At 45.9% G+C, this 22498-nt stretch overlaps 1 protein-coding gene across 1 annotated transcript in view; it reads left to right on the top strand.

The window, feature by feature from the left end:
- The window catches only part of LOC114607877 (GTPase IMAP family member 2-like), a 56851-nt gene extending 36609 nt beyond the window's left edge, over positions 1–20242 (top strand). Inside the window, 2 exon segments of the mRNA XM_077916673.1 lie at positions 19216–19512; positions 19515–20242. Coding sequence (XP_077772799.1) covers positions 19216–19512; positions 19515–19834 — 617 coding nt within the window. The 3' untranslated portion in view covers positions 19835–20242.
- Positions 20243–22498: the final 2256 nt, after the last annotated feature.

The raw sequence follows: 22498 nt of genomic DNA, 5'->3' as shown, positions 1-22498 counted from the left end.
CAGGGAGCCTCTTTGGCACTGCTGGTACAAACAACAATAGAATATGCTCCCCCAAAATGCAGATATATCCAGGGTTAAATGTTTTCAAAAAGAAATTATATCCTACTGGATCTTCAAAAAGACATCTAGATGGCTAGCAATAAGAAAATGAAAGAAAAAATATTACAAGTAATCACACACACAGAGATTCCAATCAGTCGCCAGTTGAAAATATACTCTGGAAACCCAGCCTTATGAGGAACGGTTGAGGGAGCCGGGTATGTTTAGCCTGGAGAAGAGGAGACTAAGAGGAGACAGGAGAAACATCTTCATATCTGAAGGGCACCAGAGGGTAGGACCCAGACCCATGGATTCAAGTTACCAGAAAGGAGCTCTGACTAAATATTAGGAACAACTTTCCGATGGTAAGAGTAGTTTGACTGTGGAAGAGGCTGCCTCTGAAGGTTGTGGACTCTCCTTCATTGAAGGTTTTTAAGCAGAGGTTGGGTGGCCATCTGACATGGATACTTTAGTTGAGTTCCTGCATTGCAGACGTTGGACTAGATGACCCTCAGGGTCTCTTCCAACTCTCCAATTCTAAGATTCTATGGATAAGGAAGAATGGGAGAGAGATCAATCAGGCAGGTCAAAAGCTTGCTAGGACAAAGGAGCCATAAGCAGCTCCTGTCAAGAGCATTCCTGCAACACCCCAAGTTTCCAATCACGTTCCAAAGACTGCTAGGGCAGGGAGATTTATGGGCACATTCTTATGCTGGGGTGGTCAGAAGCAGCACTTCCATATGAGGCCCCATTCACTTTCCTTATTATTATTATTGGCGGTCATCGGAGATAATACAAATCCCTGGAGAGAACAGCATTTCACCCAGCACCAGTTAGCCAATAAGCTGGTAGGAACTATGACTGGGAAGCATTTTGTCTGCAGCAACAAAGGGCTTGTTCACACTTCTGTCTGTTCCGTGCCTGGGAAGCATGGTTCCCAGCAGTTTTCCTCTCGTCTCACACTTTCCAGGCACAGCTCCAAGCAATTTTGCCTTTGCCCCACTGCTTTCCCCCAGCCTGCTCTTTAGCGCTAAATCAGAACAAATGGCATTCCACGGAAAACCTGATTGCTGTTAGTTCTGATTCAGCACTAAAGGTTTCCCCAAGCGAAACTGGCCGGGCAAATGAAGATGTGGATAAGCTCACCTCACGACAGCTACAAATGTTTCCACAGCCACCTTCACCCAAATACGCACAGAGAGCAAGAGACTCTGGTCCGAATTACAGATGTGAACATTTCATGAGCTTATGTTGTACAGGCCTCAGAAAGGGGATGGGCACTGGCTCAGCAGCAGGGATAAGCTTCAATCACCACCATTTAGGGCTGTGAACATCTCCTGCTTGAGGCCCTAGAGAGCTGGTGCTAGTTGTTGACTGGCACGGGAAAAATGGGTATACATAAGGAGAATTCCCTGGGGGCCAAGATCCAAGTTGGGGCAAAACACTTTGGTGAGAGAACATCAGCAGATTTAAAATCACAAAATATGCAGCAAAGCAAAGTGTGAAAATTAAAAATATGTGCTGGTGAGTTCCTTCCAAAATAGTGTTGTAAATTCATAATGGTTTACTTAAAAACTCTCCAAAGGTCAGATTCATGTCCTTTTCCATATAGCAGTCAGAAAACACAGGGAGTAAAACTTAGTTACTGTCAGGGAACTGCCATCAGCTCAGAGGTGGAAGAGCAGCTGTGTTACAGGGAGCCTCCAAAAATCGTGCATAGCAGCTCTTCCTATGGCTTGGAGGGAAGCCATGCCTCCAGTGGGGAAGGGGTGCAGGGCTCGGAGGATGCTAGAGAGAGCCACAACACCGAGCCTGAGCAAAGCGAGGCGGAGGAAGGTCCCCCTTTGCCCACGCCCTCTCTGCACAGTCGATTTAAGCGCAGAGAGGGGAGGCGTAGGATGGGGGTCAAAAGACTGCTCTGCTGGGGAAAGTTAAAGGACCGCCCACTCCCAGATGCTGCTAGCGACTGAGCAGACATGCAATCGAGACGCTCTGCACAGTGAATGTTTTGGATAGATAATAAAGCTTTGAAATGACCAGTGGGAGTCTTGCCTGTTCGTTCTTGAGCAACCACTCCGGCACACATAACAGTTACAGTGGTGAAAGTTGTTAAATTATTGGTACAGGGACACCACAATGGATTACAGTCCCTCCAGGTGTCCCAGTTTTCCAGGGACAGTCTCGGATTTACAGAAGCCATCCCGGTTTCTGATTTGATCCCTGAATGTTCCGCTTTCCCTTAGGCGTAGGACACCCCTATTTTTATCAGAGAAATGTTGGAGGGTATGGAGTTATGTGACCCCTGAGCCAAGGAGAAAAGTAACTAGACAACCTATAGAAGACATCTGAAGGCAGCCCTGTATAGGGAAGGTTTTTTTATGTGGTATTTTTCAAGAAAAAAAGATGCCAGAACTCTCCATGAATGCTTCCCTTGTTCTCTTATAATGCAATGGTGCCCACCTGAGAGGTGCCAGAACTGAGTTCTGGCAAGTTCTGGCTGAATAAAAGTACTGTTTTTTTACCTACAGCAATAATTGTGGAAATATGTATTCTTAATGGTCTGCACAGGCCTGGTGGAGTAGAAAGGTTTTCAGCAAGCTTTAAAAAATTGAAACAGAACACACCTGCTGAATCTTTATTGGTAGATGATGACGATGATGATGTAAACAGGAACGGTTTGAATTCTTAGATAACGGACTGCAGATTCTTAAAGATGGACTTCTGGCAAGCGATGGGCTGCACCTCACAATGGTTGGGAGGAATGTATTTGCCAAAAATCTCAGAAACCTCATCAGGAGGGCTTTAAACTGACCAATGTGGGGGAGGGAGACAGTGCTCCTGAAGGTAGGAGTCTATCAATTGATGAAGATGATCATCCAAATGTCATAGACCAAATGGAGCAAACAGCACACAGACCTAGTGGTGGGAGGAAAAAATCCTTAAATAAGAGACACGGGGAAATGATTAATGGACTTCAATGTCTGTACACTAATGCGCAAAGCATGGGAAATAAACAAGATGAGCTTGAGCTCTTGGTACAGCAAACTAAATATGACATAATAGGCATCACTGAAACCTGGTGGGATAAGTCCCACGATTGGAATGTAATAATGGAGGGATACAATCTATTTCAGAGAAACAGACCAGACAAGAAAGGAGGAGTGGCGTTATATGTCAGGGATGTGTATACCTGTGAAGAGATCCAAGATTTAGAACCTCAAAGCCAAAGTGAGAGCATTTGGGTCAAAATTAAGGGAGAGAAGAATAACAGTGACCTCATTGTGGGAGTTTACTATAGATCCCCAAGCCAAACGGAGGACATAGATGATGCCTTCCTGGAACAGATGGCCAAGCATGCAAAAGGAAGGGAGATAGTAGTAATGGGGGACTTCAATTACCCGGATATTTGTTGGATGTCAAACTCAGCCAAGAGCATAAGGTCAAACAGATTCCTCACTGCCCTTGCAGACAACTTCATTGTCCAGAAAGTGGGAGAAGCAACAAGAGGAACAGCCATTTTAGATCTGGTCCTAACCAATGTTGATGACCTGGTTAGTGGGGTAGAAGTGGAAGGATCATTAGGCGCGAGTGATCATGCTCTTCTGAAGTTTACTATACAGCGGAAAGGAGCAGCCAAGCATACTAGGACTCAATTTCTCGACTTTAAGAAAGCCGACTTCATAAAACTTAGGGAAGAGCTGGGTGAGATCCCATGGACAGTAATACTAAAAGGAAAGGGAGAAAAAGACACCCCCCTGGTGGTTATCAACAATTGATATCCTAACAATTAAAAAACTAAACATGGAAAGTCAAAGGTGGACCTATGAAGACCTCCTGGTAAGATCAGATAAAGGATGGAAAATCAGACCATATGAAGATTTAAAGGATAAATTAACGGGATGGTTACAGTTTCATCAAATTAATGCCTTATGGAATGAGCATAAAAAAATAGGGATGAATGAGAAAAAATCCAAATATCAGGTGGAAATACTAGAAGGAAACTCCAAACTTTTATCCAAAATGTATAATCAATTACTAGATTGGGATACCAAGGATGAAGAGGTGAAGGTGGTTATGATCAAGTGGGCCATGGATCTTGGATATAATCTAGATTACGACAGGTGGGTGAAACTCTGGAATAAGGACATGAAATTCACAGCTTGTGTTGGACTCCGAGAAAATATGGAAAAAATGATGTACCGATGGTACATCACCCCAGTGAAACTGGAGAAAATGTATAAGACCGGAGACAAAACTTGCTGGAAATGCAAAACAAAAGAGGGTGATTTCCATCACATGTGGTGGGCCTGTGAAGAAGTGAAAAGGTTTTGGGGACATATCTATGATGAACTAAAAAGATTTTGAAATATACTTTTCCTAAAAAACCCGAAGCCTTTCTCTAGGAATGGTTGGAGACGAGATCAGGAAAGAAGACCAAACTATGTTCCAATACGCAACGGTAGCAGCCAGGATATTGCTAGCACAAAACTGGAAAACACCTAATATCCCAACTATTAGAGAATGGCAAATTAAGTTATTTGAATATATAGAACTAGCAAAGATGACACAGAAGATCAGGCATCAAAAAAATGTAAAATTTATTAACGATTGGAACAAATTTATTACATACATGGAAACAAATTTAGGAAACATTAAAATCACAGTAGGTGTAACATAAAACCTGCGATGTATAGATAAAGGTTGTAAAAGGATACCGCAGAAGATAATGTGGGGATATAGCTCAAATCATGGTGGAGGGAAGTCAATTTAACGTTATGCTATGAATTAATGTTTCTCTCTGTTGTTTATTTATGTACTTTTGTTCTCTTTTTTTGTACGTTCGTGGTTTTGTTTTACTTTATGTTGTTTTTCTCTTAAAAAACCCCAAAATAGCTTAATAAAAAGAATTTAAAAAAAAATACTAAAAGGAAAGGGAGTTCATGATGGCTGGGAGTTTGTTAAGAGGAAGATAGTAAAAGCACAACTTCAGGCAATACCAATGAGACGGAAACATGGAAGGTGCCTAAAGAAGCCAGGGTGGCTATCTAAAGAACTTTTAACTGAGTTAAGATTAAAAAAGGATGTGTACAAAAAATGGAAAAGGGGGGAAACCACCAAAGAGGAATTCAAACAAATAGCCAGCACGTGTAGACACAAAGTCAGAAAAGCTAAAGCACAGAATGAACTCAGGCTTGCTAGAGAGGTTAAAAGCAACAAAAAAGGCTTTTATGGGTATGTCCGTAGCAAAAGGAAGAACAAAGAAACAGTGGGGTCACTCAGAGGAGAAGATGGTGAAATGCAAACAGGGGACACAGAAAGGGCTGAACTCCTCAATGCCTTCTTTGCCTCAGTCTTCTCCGATAAAGAAAACAATGCCCGACCTGAAGAATTTGGAGCAAATGATTCAGCAGAGGAAACACAGCCCAGAATAACTAAGGAGATAGTACAAGAATACTTGGCTAGTCTAGATGTATTCAAGTCTCCAGGGCCAGATGAACTGCATCCAAGAGTATTAAAAGAACTGGCAGATGTGATCTCAGAACCACTGGCAGTCATCTTTGAGAATTCCTGGAGAACAGGCAAAGTCCTGGCAGACTGGAGGAGGGCAAATGTTGTCCCTATTTTCAAAAAGGGGAAAAGAGAGGACCCAAATAATTACCGCCCAGTCAGTCTGACATCAATACCAGGGAAGATTCTGGAGCAGATCATTAAGCAAACAGTCTGTGAGCACCTAGAAAGGAATGCTGTGATCACCAATAGTCAGCATGGATTTCTGAAAAACAAGTCATGTCAGACTAACCTGATCTCGTTTTTTGACAGGATTACAAGCCTGGTAGATGAAGGGAACGTAGTGGATGTAGCCTACCTTGATTTCAGCAAGGCATTTGACAAGGTGCCCCATGATATTCTTGTAAAGAAGCTGGTAAAATGCGGTTTTGACTATGCTACCACTCAGTGGATTTGTAACTGGCTGACTGACCGAACCCAAAGGGTGCTCATCAATGGTTCCTCTTCATCCTGGAGAAGAGTGACTAGTGGGGTGCCACAGGGTTCTGTCTTATTCTACATCTTTATCAACGACTTGGATGATGGACTCAAGGGCATCCTGATCAAATTTGCAGATGACACCAAACTGGGAGGGGTGGCTAACACCCCAGAGGACAGGATGACACTTCAAAACGACCTTGACAGATTAGAGAACTGGGCCAAAGCAAACAAGATGAACTTTAACAGGGAGAAATGTAAAGTATTGCACTTGGGCAAAAAAAATGAGAGGCACAAATACAAGATGGGTGACACCTGGCTTGAGAGCAGTACATGTGAAAAGGATCTAGGAGTCTTGGTTGACCACAAACTTGACATGAGCCAATAGTGTGACGCGGCAGCTAATAAAGCCAATGCAATTCTGGGCCTCATCAATAGGAGTATAGCATCTAGATCAAGGGAAGTAATAGTGCCACTGTATTCTGCTCTGGTCAGACCTCACCTGGAGTACTGTGTCCAGTTCTGGGCACCACAGTTCAAGAAGGACACTGACAAACTGGAACGTGTCCAGAGGAGGGCAACCAAAATGGTCAAAGGCCTGGAAACGATGCCTTAAACTACAAAGGGGAAAAGGTGAAAATAAGAACAGTTCAAGATAAAGAATACTTTTTGGAGAGAAATCAAGAGGACCTGCAGAAAGGAACAGTAGATCCAACATCAGAAGGAGGAGGACTAACAGATATTGCAAATTTATCATTTGGACTAGAACCACCGACCGAAGAGGAACAACAACTTGGAGCAGTCGGAGGAATAAATACCCAATAACAAAATGTCTCTGCAACTTCTCAGCTGGAACTGCAATGGTTTGAACCTTCCCAGGAGAAGACGTCAAGTTTTTCATATTCTGAAAAGAGAACAATTGGACTTGATATGTTTACAAGAAACCCACGTAACTAGAACACACAGAAAACTGCTTGTAAATAAAAGATTAGGACAGGAATTTGTTTCGTCAGATAAAGTTAAGAAAAGAGGAGTGGTGATCTATGCAAAAGAAAAATTGGCCCCAAAGATGAAATTTAAAGATGAAGAAGGAAGATATTTGGCAATTGAGATACAACTTCAAGGAGAAAAATACTTGATAATTGGAATATATGCACCAAACGATGGGAAGGCGGAATTTTTTAAGAAGTTACATGAGACTTTAATGGACTATCTTGACTACAAAGTAATAATGATGGGAGACATGAATGGAGTGGTTTCTACAAATATGGACAAAGCACAAAGACAGGTAATCTCCAAAGAAGGAAGGTTACCAAAGACCTTTTTTGAAATGACTGAAAATATGGACTTGATTGATATTTGGAGAACTAGGAACCCTCTCGAGAGAGAGGGAACTTTTTTCTCCGAAGCAAAAATGACCTGGACAAGAATTGACCAAATTTGGGTAACTAGTACTATGGCACCAAAGATAAAAAAGGTAGAAATCTGCCCAAAGACCTGCTCCGACCATAATGCTGTAAAGATGGAAATGAAACTGACAACAACTGGATCCTTCAGATGGAGAATGAATGACACCCTATTTAGAGATGAAGAGATCTACAAAAAGCCCCCCAAAACATTGAAAGATTACTTTGAAATAAACTTAAGAACAGAAGTGGAAAAAAGAACAATCTGGGACGCAAGTAAAGCTGTGATGCGAGGCTTCCTAATACAACAGAACAAGATAAAGAAGAAAAAACAAAATGAGAAGAAAGAAAAAATCCTGGAAAAATGAAGGAAGGAGAAAAGAAACTGAGGTCAAAACCAAAGTCTCATGAGATTTTGAGAGAAATTAAGTATTACCAGATGCAATATATGGAGTTGATGAACCAAGAAATAGAATGGAAAATTAGGCAAATGAGACAAAGGACATTTGAATCAGCAGACAAATGTGGGAAGCTTCTTGCATGGCAACTGAAAAAGAGGCAAAAATTGAATACAGTGACCAGCTTAGAGATGGATGGAAAGAACATTTATAAACCAAATGAGATAAGTAATTGTTTTCAAAGTTTTTTTAGAAAATTATATGCACAAGGGCCAGTTGACGAACAAGAAATAGAAGTATTTCTCAAAAAATATGGACTACCAAAAATTTCAGAACAAAGTAAATTGATATTGAATGAGAAAATAACAGAACAAGAAATAGAGGGTGCCATTCAAAAGATGCAAATGGGAAAATCTCCAGGACCAGACGGCTTGACGGCTAGATACTATAAAGCGTTGAAGGAATGGTTGGTGCAACCATTGAAGGAAGTTTGTAATGAAATATTGGAGGGGAAAAAGGCACCGGAATCGTGGAAAGAAGCTTTCATTTCACTTATACCGAAAACTGAGACTGAAAAGAACCAGGTTAAAAACTACCGCCCTATATCATTACTTAATGTGGATTACAAAATTTTTGCAGACATTTTGGCAAAAAGACTGAAGAAAGTGTTGATAGGAGAGATTCATAGGGATCAAGCTGGCTTTCTCCCAGGAAGACATATGTCAGACAATGTGAGGAATATAATAGATATTTTGGAATTGTTGGAAGTGAACATTAACAGGAAAGCTGTATTGATTTTTGTGGATGCGGAGAAAGCCTTTGACTATATCTGTTGGAGTTTTATGAAGAAGAATCTCCAAGGGATGGGGGTAGGCCAAGGTTTTGAAAACGGTATAGGTGCAATATATTCTGAACAGAAAGCAAAGTTAATTGTAAACAATGTGGTTACGGAAGAAATATCTATAGAAAAAGGAACACGACAGGGATGCCCAATATCCCCTCTACTTTTTATATCAGTCCTGGAGGTTTTGCTAAATATGATTAGAGGGGACCAGTTGGTTAAAGGAATTCAGGTTGGAGCAAAAGAGTACAAATTAAGGGCATTCGCAGATGATTTGGTATTGACCCTACAACAGCCAGATATTAGTACTAAAAGAGTTTTAGAACTAATTGAGATATTTGGTCAGGTAGCAGGATTTAAATTGAACAAACAGAAAACCAAAGTGCTGGAGAAAAATCTAACAAATATTGAAAAAGAGAGATTCCAGAGTGAAACAGGCTTAGGGATAGCAAAGAAAGTGAAGTACCTGGGGGTGAACTTAACATCTAAAAATGTGAACTTATTTAAAGACAATTATGATAAATGTTGGACAGAAGTAAAGAAAGATCTAGACATATGGTCAAGGTTGAAACTTTCCTTGTTAGGCCGAATTGCTGTTATTAAGATGAATGTATTGCCTAGAATGCTGTTTTTGTTTCAGACATTACAGATAATGGACAAGATGGACTGTTTCAAGAAGTGGCAGAAAGACATATCTAAATTTGTCTGGCAGGGCAAAAAGCCCAGAATAAAATTTAAGACCCTAACAGACGCAAAAGATAGAGGGGGATTTGCCCTGCCGGACTTAAGACTCTACTATGAATCAGCAGCGTTTTGCTGGTTGAAAGACTGGCTGCTTCTTGAGAACACAGACATTTTGGACTTGGAAGGGTTTGATAATAGATTTGGTTGGCATGCATATATATGGTATGACAAGGTAAAACTGCACAAAGGCTTTAAAAACCATATTGTTAGGAAAGCATTATACAATGTCTGGATGCGGTATAAAGACTTACTGGAAAGTAAAACTCCCAGGTGGTTATCACCAATGGAAGCCAAGGAGGTGAAAAAACTTAATATGGGCTCTAAATGGCCTAAATATTCTGAAATTCTAGAACAAGATGGTGAAAAAATAAAATTGCAGAGTTTTGAGAAATTAAAGTCCAAGGTGAGAGATTGGTTACATTACCTTCAGATAAATGAAGTATTTAAGCAGGACAGGAAAAAGGGATTCCAAGTGGAGAGGTCAAAACTAGAAACAGAATTATTAGAACCCAATACTAAGAATCTGTCAAGAATGTATAACTTGCTGTTGAAGTGGAATACTCAAGATGAAATGGTGAAATCAGCTATGATTAAATGGGCACAAGATATTGGTCATGACATCGTGCTTGCTGACTGGGAGCAGTTATGGACCACCGGTGTTAAATTTACAGCATGTAATGCCTTAAGAGAAAACATTATGAAAATGATTTACAGGTGGTACATGACCCCAGCCAAGTTAGCAAAGATCTATCATTTGCCCAATAACAAATGCTGGAAATGTAATGAAACTGAAGGTACCTTCTACCACCTTTGGTGGACCTGCCCGAAGATTAAGGCCTTCTGGGAAATGATCTACCGTATTTTTCGCACGATTGGACGCACCGGACCATAGGACGCACCTAGTTTGTTTGGGGGGAAATAAAGGAAAAAATTTTCCCCTTTATTTTCCCCCCCAAAAGCAGGTCAGGGAAACCGAACCAGGTCGAGGAACAGCGGGATATTGGCGCTGCGCCTCCCTGCTGTCCCCAAGCTTGTGGGGCTGGCCGATGTCTGTCCGGCGGGCGGGGAGCTCTGCTTCAGGGCGCCCCATCCGCCAGGCAGCAGGCTGCTATCCGCAGCGTGGGGAGCCCTGTGGGGAACTCCTGCAAGCCTCCCCACTCTGCGGATGTATGCCTGGCGCGAGGGGCGCTCTGCTTCAGGGCGCCCCACCCGCCAGGCAGCAGGCTGCTATCCGCAGCGTGGGGAGCCCTGTGGGGAACTCCTGCAAGCCTCCCCACTCTGCGGATATATGCCTGGCGCGAGGGGCGCTCTGCTTCAGGGCGCCCCACCCGCCAGGCAGCAGGCTGCTATCGGCAGCGTGGGGAGCCCTGTGGGGAATTCCTGCAAGGCTCCCCACTCTGCGGATGTATGCCTGGCGCGAGGGGTGCTCTGCTTCAGGGCGCCCCACCCGCCAGGCAGCAGGCTGCTATCCACAGTGTGGGGAGCCCTGTGGGGAATTCCTGCAAGGCTCCCCACGCTGTGGATGTGTTCCCGAAGCGCCTGGAGCTCTGCTTTCAGGGCGCCTGGCGCTCCGGGAAGCAGGCTGCTATCTGCAGCCTAGACACGGCTAGCGGAGCGCTAATCCCGAAGCCCCAAGCTTCGGGATTAGCGCGGCGCTTCGCTAGCCCTGGGAGAGCCCCGCGACGTCGCGACTCTTTCTGGTGCAGATGCCTGTTGAAAATGGGGCTGGTGGAGAAGTGGGACTAGTGGAAAATGGGACTGGTGGAAAAATGGGGCTGGTGGAAAATGGGGCTAGTGGAAAGTCCATTGAAGACGCACAAGTGCAGTGTGCTAATGTCCCACCACACAATGATTGTATTCATCTGTGGCACCGAAAATTTTGTCACGCTGGGTGGTCGTCTGTGCGAAAAGCCGCAGAGAACACCATTGGTTGTAGGTTCAAGGCATGTGACAGATACCTTGATTGTCAAGCCTGTAAGCAATCTAAGGTCACAACATGCTCATACCCCAGGTCAGAGAGGCGAACCAACAAACCCTTTGAACTTGTGCATGCAGATTTGTCAGGACCCATGCCAACACCTTCTTTAGCTGGGTCGAAATGGGTTTTGGTTCTGATTGACGATTTTTCGAGGTTTTCTTGGGTTTTTGCGCTTCAATGTAAGTCAGAAGCAGCTGCACTGATCAGAGATTGGATCACAGCGATAGAGCTGCAGTTCTCTACCAGGGTGATTTCCTTTCAATCTGATCGCGGGGGTGAGTTCACAGGTTCTGCGCTGCAATCGTTTTTCAGGCAGAAGGGTATCAGTCATCGATTGACTGCCCCCTACAGTCCGCAACAGAATGGGATTGCAGAGAGGAAGTTTCGCACACTACAGGAATCAGCAAACGCAATGTTGGCAGATTCGGGGTTGCCACAGCGTTTTTGGGCTGAGAGTTATCGGACAGCATGTTTTGTGCAGAATAGGGTGTACAATTCCAGTGTAGGCAACACACCGTATTTTTTGTTGCATCAGAAGAAGCCGAAGGTGGGGTTTTTTCATGTTTTTGGGTCTCCGGCTTGGGTTCTCACTCCAAAGGCCATGCGCAGAAAGGGTGAGCCAAGGTCTAGGAAAATGATCTTTGTGGGCTATGAGCCGGGTTCAAAGGCGTGGCGTTTCGCATACCCTACTGGCAACCAGTCTAAGCTGCTTATTAGCGGCAATGCTGAGTTTTGCGAGCAGAGTGGGTGGAAACGTCTTCACGGGAACCCAGATGTTCTGTCAGACTCAGATGAGGAAGAGGAGGAAGGCGAGGCTGAACCGGCTGCTGATGCGCACGGTCCACAGCAACAGGGTCCAGCGCCAGTTTCTCCAAAAGGGAGTCCCAGGACCCCTCCACAGGTTTCTGTCAAGTCTGAGCCAAAGAGTGAGCCATCCCCGCCTGCAGAACCAGTTGTGAGGCCAAAAAGGCGCAGCAGGTCAGAGGGGGAGGTTTCTGACACAGGAGATGGTAGGGTTGATCCAGGTGAATCAGGCGCAGTTCCAGAATTCACGCTGAGGAGGTCAGCAAGATCAACGAAAGGAAAGCCACCTGAAAGGTATGAAGCCACTAGTGTTTGGGTTGGTGTGGCTAGGTGTGAACCTGAATCCTTTGAGGATGTTCAGAAGTTGCCTCAGCAAGAAGCTAGCAAATGGCGCGAGGCGATGCAGAAGGAGATGAACTCAATGGAGTCTCATGGTGTGTTCTCACTCACACAGCTGCCGGCTAACCAGCGAGCTGTTACTTGCAGATGGGTTTACCGATTGAAACCCACAGAAGCAGGAGAACCACAGTATAAAGCGAGATTAGTGGCCCGAGGATTCTCACAGAAAAAGGGGGTACACTTCACGGAAGTGTATTCGCCAACCTCGAGAGCAGAGACTCTGAGAATGCTTTTGGCGATAGCAGCACAGAGAGGTTGGAAGGTGAACCATTTTGATGTAGATGTCGCCTACCTGAACTCAGATCTCAAGGAGGAGTTGTACATGCTTCCTCCTCCAGGGTTTGAAGTCAGTGAGCCAGGTGTCGTGTGGCGGTTGCACAAATCCATCTATGGATTACGTCAATCTGCCAGGAATTGGAATATGTGTCTACATGAAGCCTTAGAGGAGCTAGGTTTTAAGAGATCTCTTGCAGACAGTTGTCTTTATATTAGAGGTTCAGGCTTAAAACAGCAAGTGGTGCAGGTGTTTGTTGATGATATCTTGGCAATGGCACAGACAGGTGAACAGGTGGAGAAGTTTGCTAAAGAGCTTGGAAAACGGTTCAAGCTGAAGCAGCTTGGAGATGTCAAGTCTTACCTAGGCGTCCAGATAGCGAGGACTGAGGATGGTAGTTTTTTGCTTTGCCAGAAAGGTAAGATTGAACAGTTGCTTGAGAAGTTTAGGATGAGTGATTGTGCAGGAGTGAGAAGTCCTATGGAGACTAGTTTTGTGAAGGACAGTCAGCAAGTAGAACGCGCTGCGTTCGAAAATACTGAAGTGTTTCAGTCAGCTCTAGGGAGTCTGTTGTATTTGTCCCAGTGGAGCAGACCAGACATAGCATTTGCTGTCAATCTGCTCAGTAGAGAGGCTGCAAGTCCTAGTGTACAAGCCTGGAATGGCATCAAGAGAGTTCTGAGGTATTTGCAGGAAACCAAAGACTTTTGTCTTAGGTTGTCAGCTCAAGGAGAAGTCAAACTGACTTGCTTTGTGGACTCGGATTGGGCTAACTCTGAGGATCGCAAATCAGTATCAGGTCTAGTGAAGTTTGGGGACTCAGTAGTTGGGTGGAGGTCCCGGAAGCAAAGTCTCATAGCGCTTTCGTCTACTGAAGCTGAGTTCAGTGCGCTATCAGATGCTTGCAGAGAGCTGGGGTTCTATGTGTGTTTGGTCGAAGAAATCTGTGAAGAGGATTGTCTGCCCGTTGTGGTGCATGAAGACAATCAACCATGCCTTAAATTAGCTGAGACGGGGCAATTCAAGGCGAGGACGAAACATTTGGACATACGTTTTCAAAATGTGTGTCAGAGCGTTCGTGAGGGGCTAGTTGCTCTGAAATACTGTCCCCCAACCAAGAACCTCGCTGATGGTTTCACAAAACCATTAACCTTCCAGAAGCACGAGGAGTTCTGTGAGGGTCTGTGTATGGGGAAAGCATTGTTGGCTATTGTCCCCAGATGCAGGACAAGAGGGGGTGTGGAGTTTGGAACTGGCAGGGTTAAAACTCCGTGGTGCCCTGTATCTGGGAGGAGCTCTGGGAGGAGCTTAATGCAGGGAAATGCGTCACAGTGTGTGTCTGTGTTCAGTTCTACTTTCACTTCTGACTGAGACAGACACAGCTCAGCTCAGAGGAGCTGTGAGGGTGCTTTTGGGAAAAGCACGGAGGGAAAATGCCAGAAGCTTCCGATGGTTTCTGATGGATTTATTGCTTTGTAAATAAAGCTACTGCAGATAAGAACGAACTGCCTATGGACTTGATTTATCCCTTTCTCACATGGACTCAGGACCGCTGCATTACTCTGCTAGGCCAGCTCAGAGCTTCCAGGGATACGGAGCTGAACTGGGAAGCTTGCTGGACCCAATATTCCGGACGGGGAATTTATTTTCATCCCCAGAGGGGTGGGGTGCTGGGTTTGCAGATGGAAGGCTGCCTGAGAATATCATCTTGATTTCTTGCCATTTTTTTCAGGGGAAGATGGACTGGACCAGAGGAGGAACGTGACTCAAAGAAGTAGGAGGCCCAGGGTTCGCTCTGATTGTTTAGAAATACGCAATCGCTTTGAGGTCCTTTCCCCTAGCATGGAAGACGAAGAGCAGACTCCATTTGAGGATCTCTCCCTCATTACAGTCGATCAGGTATATGAAGACGAGGAGCAAAGGCAGTCCTCTGGGAATGTCCAGGCGACCTTGGAACCGACAGCTCACAGAAGAACCCCGACCAGACCTAAGAGGAGGCGTGTAGTGGTGATAGGGGATTCCCTACTGAGGGGAACAGAAGCAGTGATCTGTGGGCCTGACAAGATGTCTCGGGAAGTGTGCTGTCTCCCCGGGGCTAAGATCCAAGATGTAACTGAACGACTGCAAGGAATCATAAAACCCACTGACAAATACCCCTTCCTCTTGGTTCATGTGGGAACCAATGACACTGCAAGCAATAGCCTCCAGAAGATCAAAAGAGATTACGAGGCTCTGGGCAGGAAATTGAAGCAATTAAATGCACAAATTGTCATCTCATCTGTCCTCCCAGTTGAACGACGTGGCCCAGGGAGAGAGGGAAAAATAGTGGAAGTGAACAACTGGCTTCGCAAATGGTGCAAACAGGAACGGTTTGGATTCTTAGATCACGGAATGCAGTTTCTTGAAGATGGACTTCTGGCAAGCGATGGGCTGCACCTCACAACGGTTGGGAGGAATGTTTTTGCAAAAAATCTCAGAAACCTCATCAGGAGGGCTTTAAACTGACTAATGTGGGGGAGGGAGACAGTGCTCCTGAAGGTAGGAGTCTATCAATTGATGAAGATGATCATCCAAATGTCATAGACCGAATGGAGCAAAGAGCATGCAGACCTAGTGGTGGGAGGAGAAAATCCTTAAATAAGAGACACGGGGGAATGATTAATGGACTTCAATGTCTGTACACTAATGCGCAAAGCATGGGAAATAAACAAGATGAGCTTGAGCTCCTGGTACAGCAAACTAAATATGACATAATAGGAATCACTGAAACCTGGTGGGATAAATCCCACGATTGGAATGTAATAATGGAGGGATACAATCTATTTCAAAGAAACAGACCAGACAAGAAAGGAGGAGGAGTGGCGTTATATGTCAGGGATGTGTATACCTGTGAAGAGATCCAAGATTTAGAACCTCAAAGCCAAAGTGAGAGCATTTGGGTCAAAATTAAGGGAGAGAAGAATAACAGTGACCTCATTGTGGGAGTTTACTATAGATCCCCAAGCCAAACGGAGGACATAGATGATGCCTTCCTGGAACAGATGGCCAAGCATGCAAAAGGAAGGGAGATAGTAGTAATGGGGGACTTCAATTACCCGGATATTTGTTGGATGTCAAACTCAGCCAAGAGCATAAGGTCAAACAGATTCCTCACTGCCCTTGCAGACAACTTCATTGTCCAGAAAGTGGGAGAAGCAACAAGAGGAACAGCCATTTTAGATCTGGTCCTAACCAATGTTGATGACCTGGTTAGTGGGGTAGAAGTGGAAGGATCATTAGGCGCGAGTGATCATGCTCTTCTGAAGTTTACTATACAGCGGAAAGGAGCAGCCAAGCATACTAGGACTCAATTTCTCGACTTTAAGAAAGCCGACTTCATAAAGCTTAGGGAAGTGCTGGGTGAGATCCCATGGACAGTAATACTAAAAGGAAAGGGAGTTCAAGATGGCTGGGAGTTTGTTAAGAGGGAGATAGTAGAAGCACAACTTCAGGCAATACCAATGAGACGGAAACATGGAAGGTGCCTAAAGAAGCCAGGGTGGCTATCTAAAGAACTTTTAACTGAGTTAAGATTAAAAAAGGATGTGTACAAAAAATGGAAAAGGGGGGAAACCACCAAAGAGGAATTCAAACAAATAGCCAGCACGTGTAGACACAAAGTCAGAAAAGCTAAAGCACAGAATGAACTCAGGCTTGCTAGAGAGGTTAAAAGCAACAAAAAAGGCTTTTATGGGTATGTCCGTAGCAAAAGGAAGAACAAAGAAACAGTGGGGTCACTCAGAGGAGAAGATGGTGAAATGCAAACAGGGGACACAGAAAGGGCTGAACTCCTCAATGCCTTCTTTGCCTCAGTCTTCTCCGATAAAGAAAACAATGCCCGACCTGAAGAATTTGGAGCAAATGATTCAGCAGAGGAAACACAGCCCAGAATAACTAAGGAGATAGTACAAGAATACTTGGCTAGTCTAGATGTATTCAAGTCTCCAGGGCCAGATGAACTGCATCCAAGAGTATTAAAAGAACTGGCAGATGTGATTTCAGAACCACTGGCAGTCATCTTTGAGAATTCCTGGAGAACAGGCAAAGTCCTGGCAGACTGGAGGAGGGCAAATGTTGTCCCTATTTTCAAAAAGGGGAAAAGAGAGGACCCAAATAATTACCGCCCAGTCAGTCTGACATCAATACCAGGGAAGATTCTGGAGCAGATCATTAAGCAAACAGTCTGTGAGCACCTAGAAAGGAATGCTGTGATCACCAATAGTCAGCATGGATTTCTGAAAAACAAGTCATGTCAGACTAACCTGATCTCGTTTTTTGACAGGATTACAAGCCTGGTAGATGAAGGGAACGTAGTGGATGTAGCCTACCTTGATTTCAGCAAGGCATTTGACAAGGTGCCCCATGATATTCTTGTAAAGAAGCTGGTAAAATGCGGTTTTGACTATGCTACCACTCAGTGGATTTGTAACTGGCTGACTGACCGAACCCAAAGGGTGCTCATCAATGGTTCCTCTTCATCCTGGAGAAGAGTGACTAGTGGGGTGCCACAGGGTTCTGTCTTATTCTACATCTTTATCAACGACTTGGATGATGGACTCAAGGGCATCCTGATCAAATTTGCAGATGACACCAAACTGGGAGGGGTGGCTAACACCCCAGAGGACAGGATGACACTTCAAAACGACCTTGACAGATTAGAGAACTGGGCCAAAACAAACAAGATGAATTTTAACAGGGAGAAATGTATAGTATTGCACTTGGGCAAAAAAAATGAGAGGCACAAATACAAGATGGGTGACACCTGGCTTGAGAGCAGTACATGTGAAAAGGATCTAGGAGTCTTGGTTGACCACAAACTTGACATGAGCCAACAGTGTGACGCGGCAGCTAAAAAAGCCAATGCAATTCTGGGCCTCATCAATAGGAGTATAGCATCTAGATCAAGGGAAGTAATAGTGCCACTGTATTCTGCTCTGGTCAGACCTCACCTGGAGTACTGTGTCCAGTTCTGGGCACCACAGTTCAAGAAGGACACTGACAAACTGGAACGTGTCCAGAGGAGGGCAACCAAAATGGTCAAAGGCCTGGAAATGATGCCTTATGAGGAACGGCTAAGGGAGCTGGGCATGTTTAGCCTGGAGAAGAGGAGGTTAAGGGGTGATATGATAGCCATGTTCAAATATATAAAAGGATGTCACATAGAGGAGGGAGAAAGGCTGTTTTCTGCTGCTCCAGAGAAGCGGACACGGAGCAATGGATCCAAACTACAAGAAAGAAGATTCCACCTAAACATTAGGAAGAACTTCCTGACAGTAAGAGCTGTTCGACAGTGGAATTTGCTGCCAAGGAGTGTGGTGGAGTCTCCTTCTTTGGAGGTCTTTAAGCAGAGGCTTGACAACCATATGTCAGGAGTGCTCTGATGGTGTTTCCTGCTTGGCAGGGGGTTGGACTCGATGGCCCTTGGGGTCTCTTCCAACTCTATGATTCTATGATTCTAGGTAAGGAAGGGTTCAAATAACTCAGAGGCAGATTGACTGCTTGGGGTGGGGTGGATTATTCCAGATCTATTTCGCAGGAGTTTTTCACGGCACCCCCAATGACGTTTATTTTATTTATTTGCAGAAAAACTATTGTTATACCAATGTGTAATATTTTGGGATTTGGGGAGGTGGGAGGTGGCTGGGTGGAATGCCATCCTGACGCACATCTGCAGGAACCTAGAAAGATGCCCTCGGCTGCACCAGGCCACTGGTTCGCCCGGTTCATTCTTGCCTGCACTGACCAGAGCTGGGAAAAGGAACTAGCGCTTGTTCAAATTCAAGATGCATATTATAAATCCCTGCATATAGTTGTACCTTCAGGTACGCTTCAGGTTACAGACTCTGCTAGCCCAGAAATAGTGCTTCAGGTTAAGAACTTTGCTTCAGGATGAGAACAGAAATTGTGCTCTGGCGGCACGGCAGCAGCGGGAGGCCCCATTAGCTAAAGTGGTGCTTCAGGTTAAGAACAGTTTCAGGTTAAGGACGGAACTCCAGAACGAATTAAGTACTTAACCCGAGGTACCACTGTTTTTTTTTACAAAAAACTAAACCATTCAGTATTCCATTATTGCATCCATCAAAACTTATTTACATTGTTGAATTTATCAGCTGTACACAAATTTTTCCCAATCTGTTCTTCTTCTGCTTTTATTTATACATGTGTGTGCTTTACATATGCAGTCATTTTCTCTGAGGATCAGAAAACAACATAATTCTCAACAATCACATATTAAGAGGGATCTCACTAGAAGTGGTTGCTCTGATATTTTTGCTGACCAGCTCTTCGCTGTCTTTCAAAACCCGCAGGAAATAGGGGAGAACTGAGGATCGTCCTTGTGGGCAAGACTGGAGGCGGGAAAAGCGCCACAGGAAACAGCATCCTTGGCCAGAAGCTCTTTGATTCAAAACTTCAGGCCAGGACAACCAACTTGTCCTGCCAAAGGGCGTCTTCCACTTGGAGAGGCCATCCTGTGTCCGTGATTGACACAGCGGATATTTTGGGCACAGGAGCTTGCGATGAAAGGCTGGACCAGGAGACCAAGCGCTGCCTTGACCTCTCTCAGCCTGGCCCTCATGCGCTCGTGTTTGTGACCCAAGTGGGCCGTTGGAGGACGAGGAGGCAGCCCAGCGAGTCCGGGAGATGTTTGGGAGGGAGGCCATGAAGCACACCATCCTCTTGTTCACCCGCAAAGAAGCCTTAGAAGGCAACTCCTTGCAGGATTACGTGATGCAGTCAGATAACGAGGCTGTCCGGAAGTTGATCCAAGAATGCGGGGGGCGCTTCTGCGCTTTTAATAACAGGGCGGCATTAGGAGAACGGGAGGACCACGTCTCTGAGCTGATGGAGATGGTCCTGGAGATGGTCCAGGGGAATGCAGAGCCATACCTGGAGATGCCCATCATGGAGGCAGCGCTTGGATCTTAAATCTGCAGGAAAAGGGCCAAGGGAGAGGGGAAAGGGAAAGCTCGCAAGGGTGTCAGCTACAGAAAAGTATTTATCGCCTTATGTGTGTGTGGTGCAGTGCTTTACCTGTTACATTACCATTGTAATCGTTTCTCTCAATATCTCCCCTTTAGCAAAGCTGGGGATTTTTAAAGCCAGCCCACCAACTTCCTTTGAGCTGTCAGGAGAAAAACAAACTAATTTCCTAATAAACTAATGAACAAACCGGATTGTCTGGGTGCAATGTCCTAAGAATCACATGCTTAGTATTTTATTTGCCATTGTATCAGTTGCAATGCCCCTGTGACTCTGGACAAACAGAAACAACAGAGCATGTGCTTCTCCAGTGCCTATACTATAGAGACATTCGTATTAGCATCATCTCCCCATTACACCATAAGTACCCCAAGGTGCACAGGACAATTTTATACCTCCCTGCTGCTGTCAGATCCCAACCCTGCTACAACATACGACATTGCCAGGTTCTGCACAGCAGCGCTCAAGATCCTTTGGATTATGACCTGCACCACAAACTAGATTTCATGAACACTCACATCATAGTGCTCTCTAAACTGATAGTTGTAGTCTTTTATATACTCATCTTTTATGCTGATCCACATCCATTTAATGCTCCTAACCCCTCCTTTAGTTTCTTTTAGATTCTTATAGTCTTTTAGATATACGGTACAGAATGCTCCCCATGCATGGTGAATAGGCTGAACGTGATTTCTGGAAAGGTTTGCACCTCTAGAGGTGGAAATCAGGTAGCAGACTTGCAGCATGATTTTGCATGAGTGATGGAGGGGGGGCTGAGAGAGGATCTCCCACCCCCTTCCTTGCCCAGCTGCAACACAACAGCCCTGCAGTGCTGCCCGTGGGTCTTATTCTCCGGGGGTTGCTGCTTTCAGCTCAGATGGAGAGGGACCTGGGGTGAACCAAAGCAATTACTTAAAAATGAATAAATCTCCTAGCCAGTGAACCCTGCACTTTTGGGTCCAAGGGCACCCAAACTGCTGGGAAGAACAGGGTTGGCTTCCAGCTTGGCTTTCAGAGCACCAGTGAATCTGGGAATGGCCTTCAACTGGGTGGCTGTTGGAAGGTTCAGCAGCGTTAGTTAGCAGAAGTGGCTCACTAAAGCAGACGACCTAGAAAAAGGATTTGGCGGACTTCCTTCCCGCCTGCTCTTATACCAGGGATGAGGACGCAAAAGTGCCTTAAAATTCAAGTCACAGGGATGTGCGGAGCTTCTTGGCTCTGAAACGGGGAAGACCCCAATCCCCTCCTCTGCGCTGGCTGAGAAATCAGTGGGGGCTCCGAGGTGGGGCGAGGGGGGATTGGGTAGGGAGGGTCTAAGGGCGTGCACCCACTCCCCACTCAGCCAAGAAGTTCACCGTCAGGCTGGGACCCTCTGTCAGGCTGGGACCCTCATGCATCCCCTGCTTTGGAGAAGCGAGGGGGCGCAACGCTCTCCTCCTCCCTTCCGCCCCCGCCCCATTCACAAGCCAGATCCTTGAGGAATTTGAACTTTTCTCCAGGATCAGGGAAGCCCCAGGAGGGAGCAGGGGGCTCGGGATGCAGCAGGAGGAGCAGTTCTCCTGGAATCGGAGAGCTCAACCCTTTCCTCCTCCTCCTCGGCAGCGAAGGAAGACGAGCGCTGGATCGCACCTCTTGGGGAGCCCAGGGAAGCATCCTGACTCTTGATTTTGCGCGTGTGCGTGTGAAGGGGAGGTTGCATCTCTCTCCGCCCCACCTGCTCCTGGCTCGCCCGGTTGCAGAGCCCGAGTCCTGTAACTCCAGGCAACCCATCCTGAAGGGGGGGGGGTGGCGGCGGAGGAAACAGCTTCTAAGATCTCGGGCTGGCTGAGGAAGAGGTTTGAGGGGCGGCGGGGTCCCTGCACGACTGCCCCCCTCCGCAAGCCAGATGGGGCTGGGTGATGGGGAGGCAAGGCCCCCACTCCTTGGGCTAAGACGTCCCAGGCCCATCTCCACTCCCCGGAGTGGGATATTTCGCTGCACTTCAACCCCTGCATGCGCGCAGACACGGGCACGTGGGAATTCAAGCCAGTCCCGTGTACACCCGCCGCCCTCGCACGAGTCAGCGGCCATATCTCCGTTTCTCAGCGGCTCCCGCCCAAGTTCATGTTTTTCTAAAACCCCAGAAGAGGCTGGCGGTGCTGCTTGGGATGCGCTTGGCCCGGGATGCGAGTTGCAAGCCGGTCTGGTCCTCCTCAGCCCCCCCCCCCCATTCTGCCAAAGAGACTCAACAGGGGGAGGCGGGGGCTGTTGCTGCCCTGCTGCTGCACCCCCAGAATTATTCCTCGGCCTCTGGATTCCCTCTCCGCCCACGAAAGGATCTTGCCAAGTGAGGGGGGGAGACCAGGAAGATGCTCTGGGAGCAGAGCCCCCCCATAACGCTCCCAGGGGGCGCACAGAGCAGAAGAGACGCCTGGCCGGAGAGAGAGGGAAGAATGGGAAGAATCCAGACCCAGGACCCTGTAATAAATGCCTTGACAATATATCTGATAGCGTTCTTATAACGTTAAACAGGTCAGTGTAGATCCAGCCTCAGAGTCCCTGCACTTAGAAAAAAGGATATGGGGGGGCTGCTTATACAGAGATCTAAGGCTAAACAGGAGCTGCTGTGTT

The sequence above is a fragment of the Podarcis muralis genome, chromosome 12 (genome assembly GCF_964188315.1).
Source record: "Podarcis muralis chromosome 12, rPodMur119.hap1.1, whole genome shotgun sequence".
Taxonomy (NCBI): Eukaryota; Metazoa; Chordata; class Lepidosauria; order Squamata; family Lacertidae; genus Podarcis; species Podarcis muralis.
This window is presented reverse-complemented; position numbering and strand designations above follow the sequence as displayed.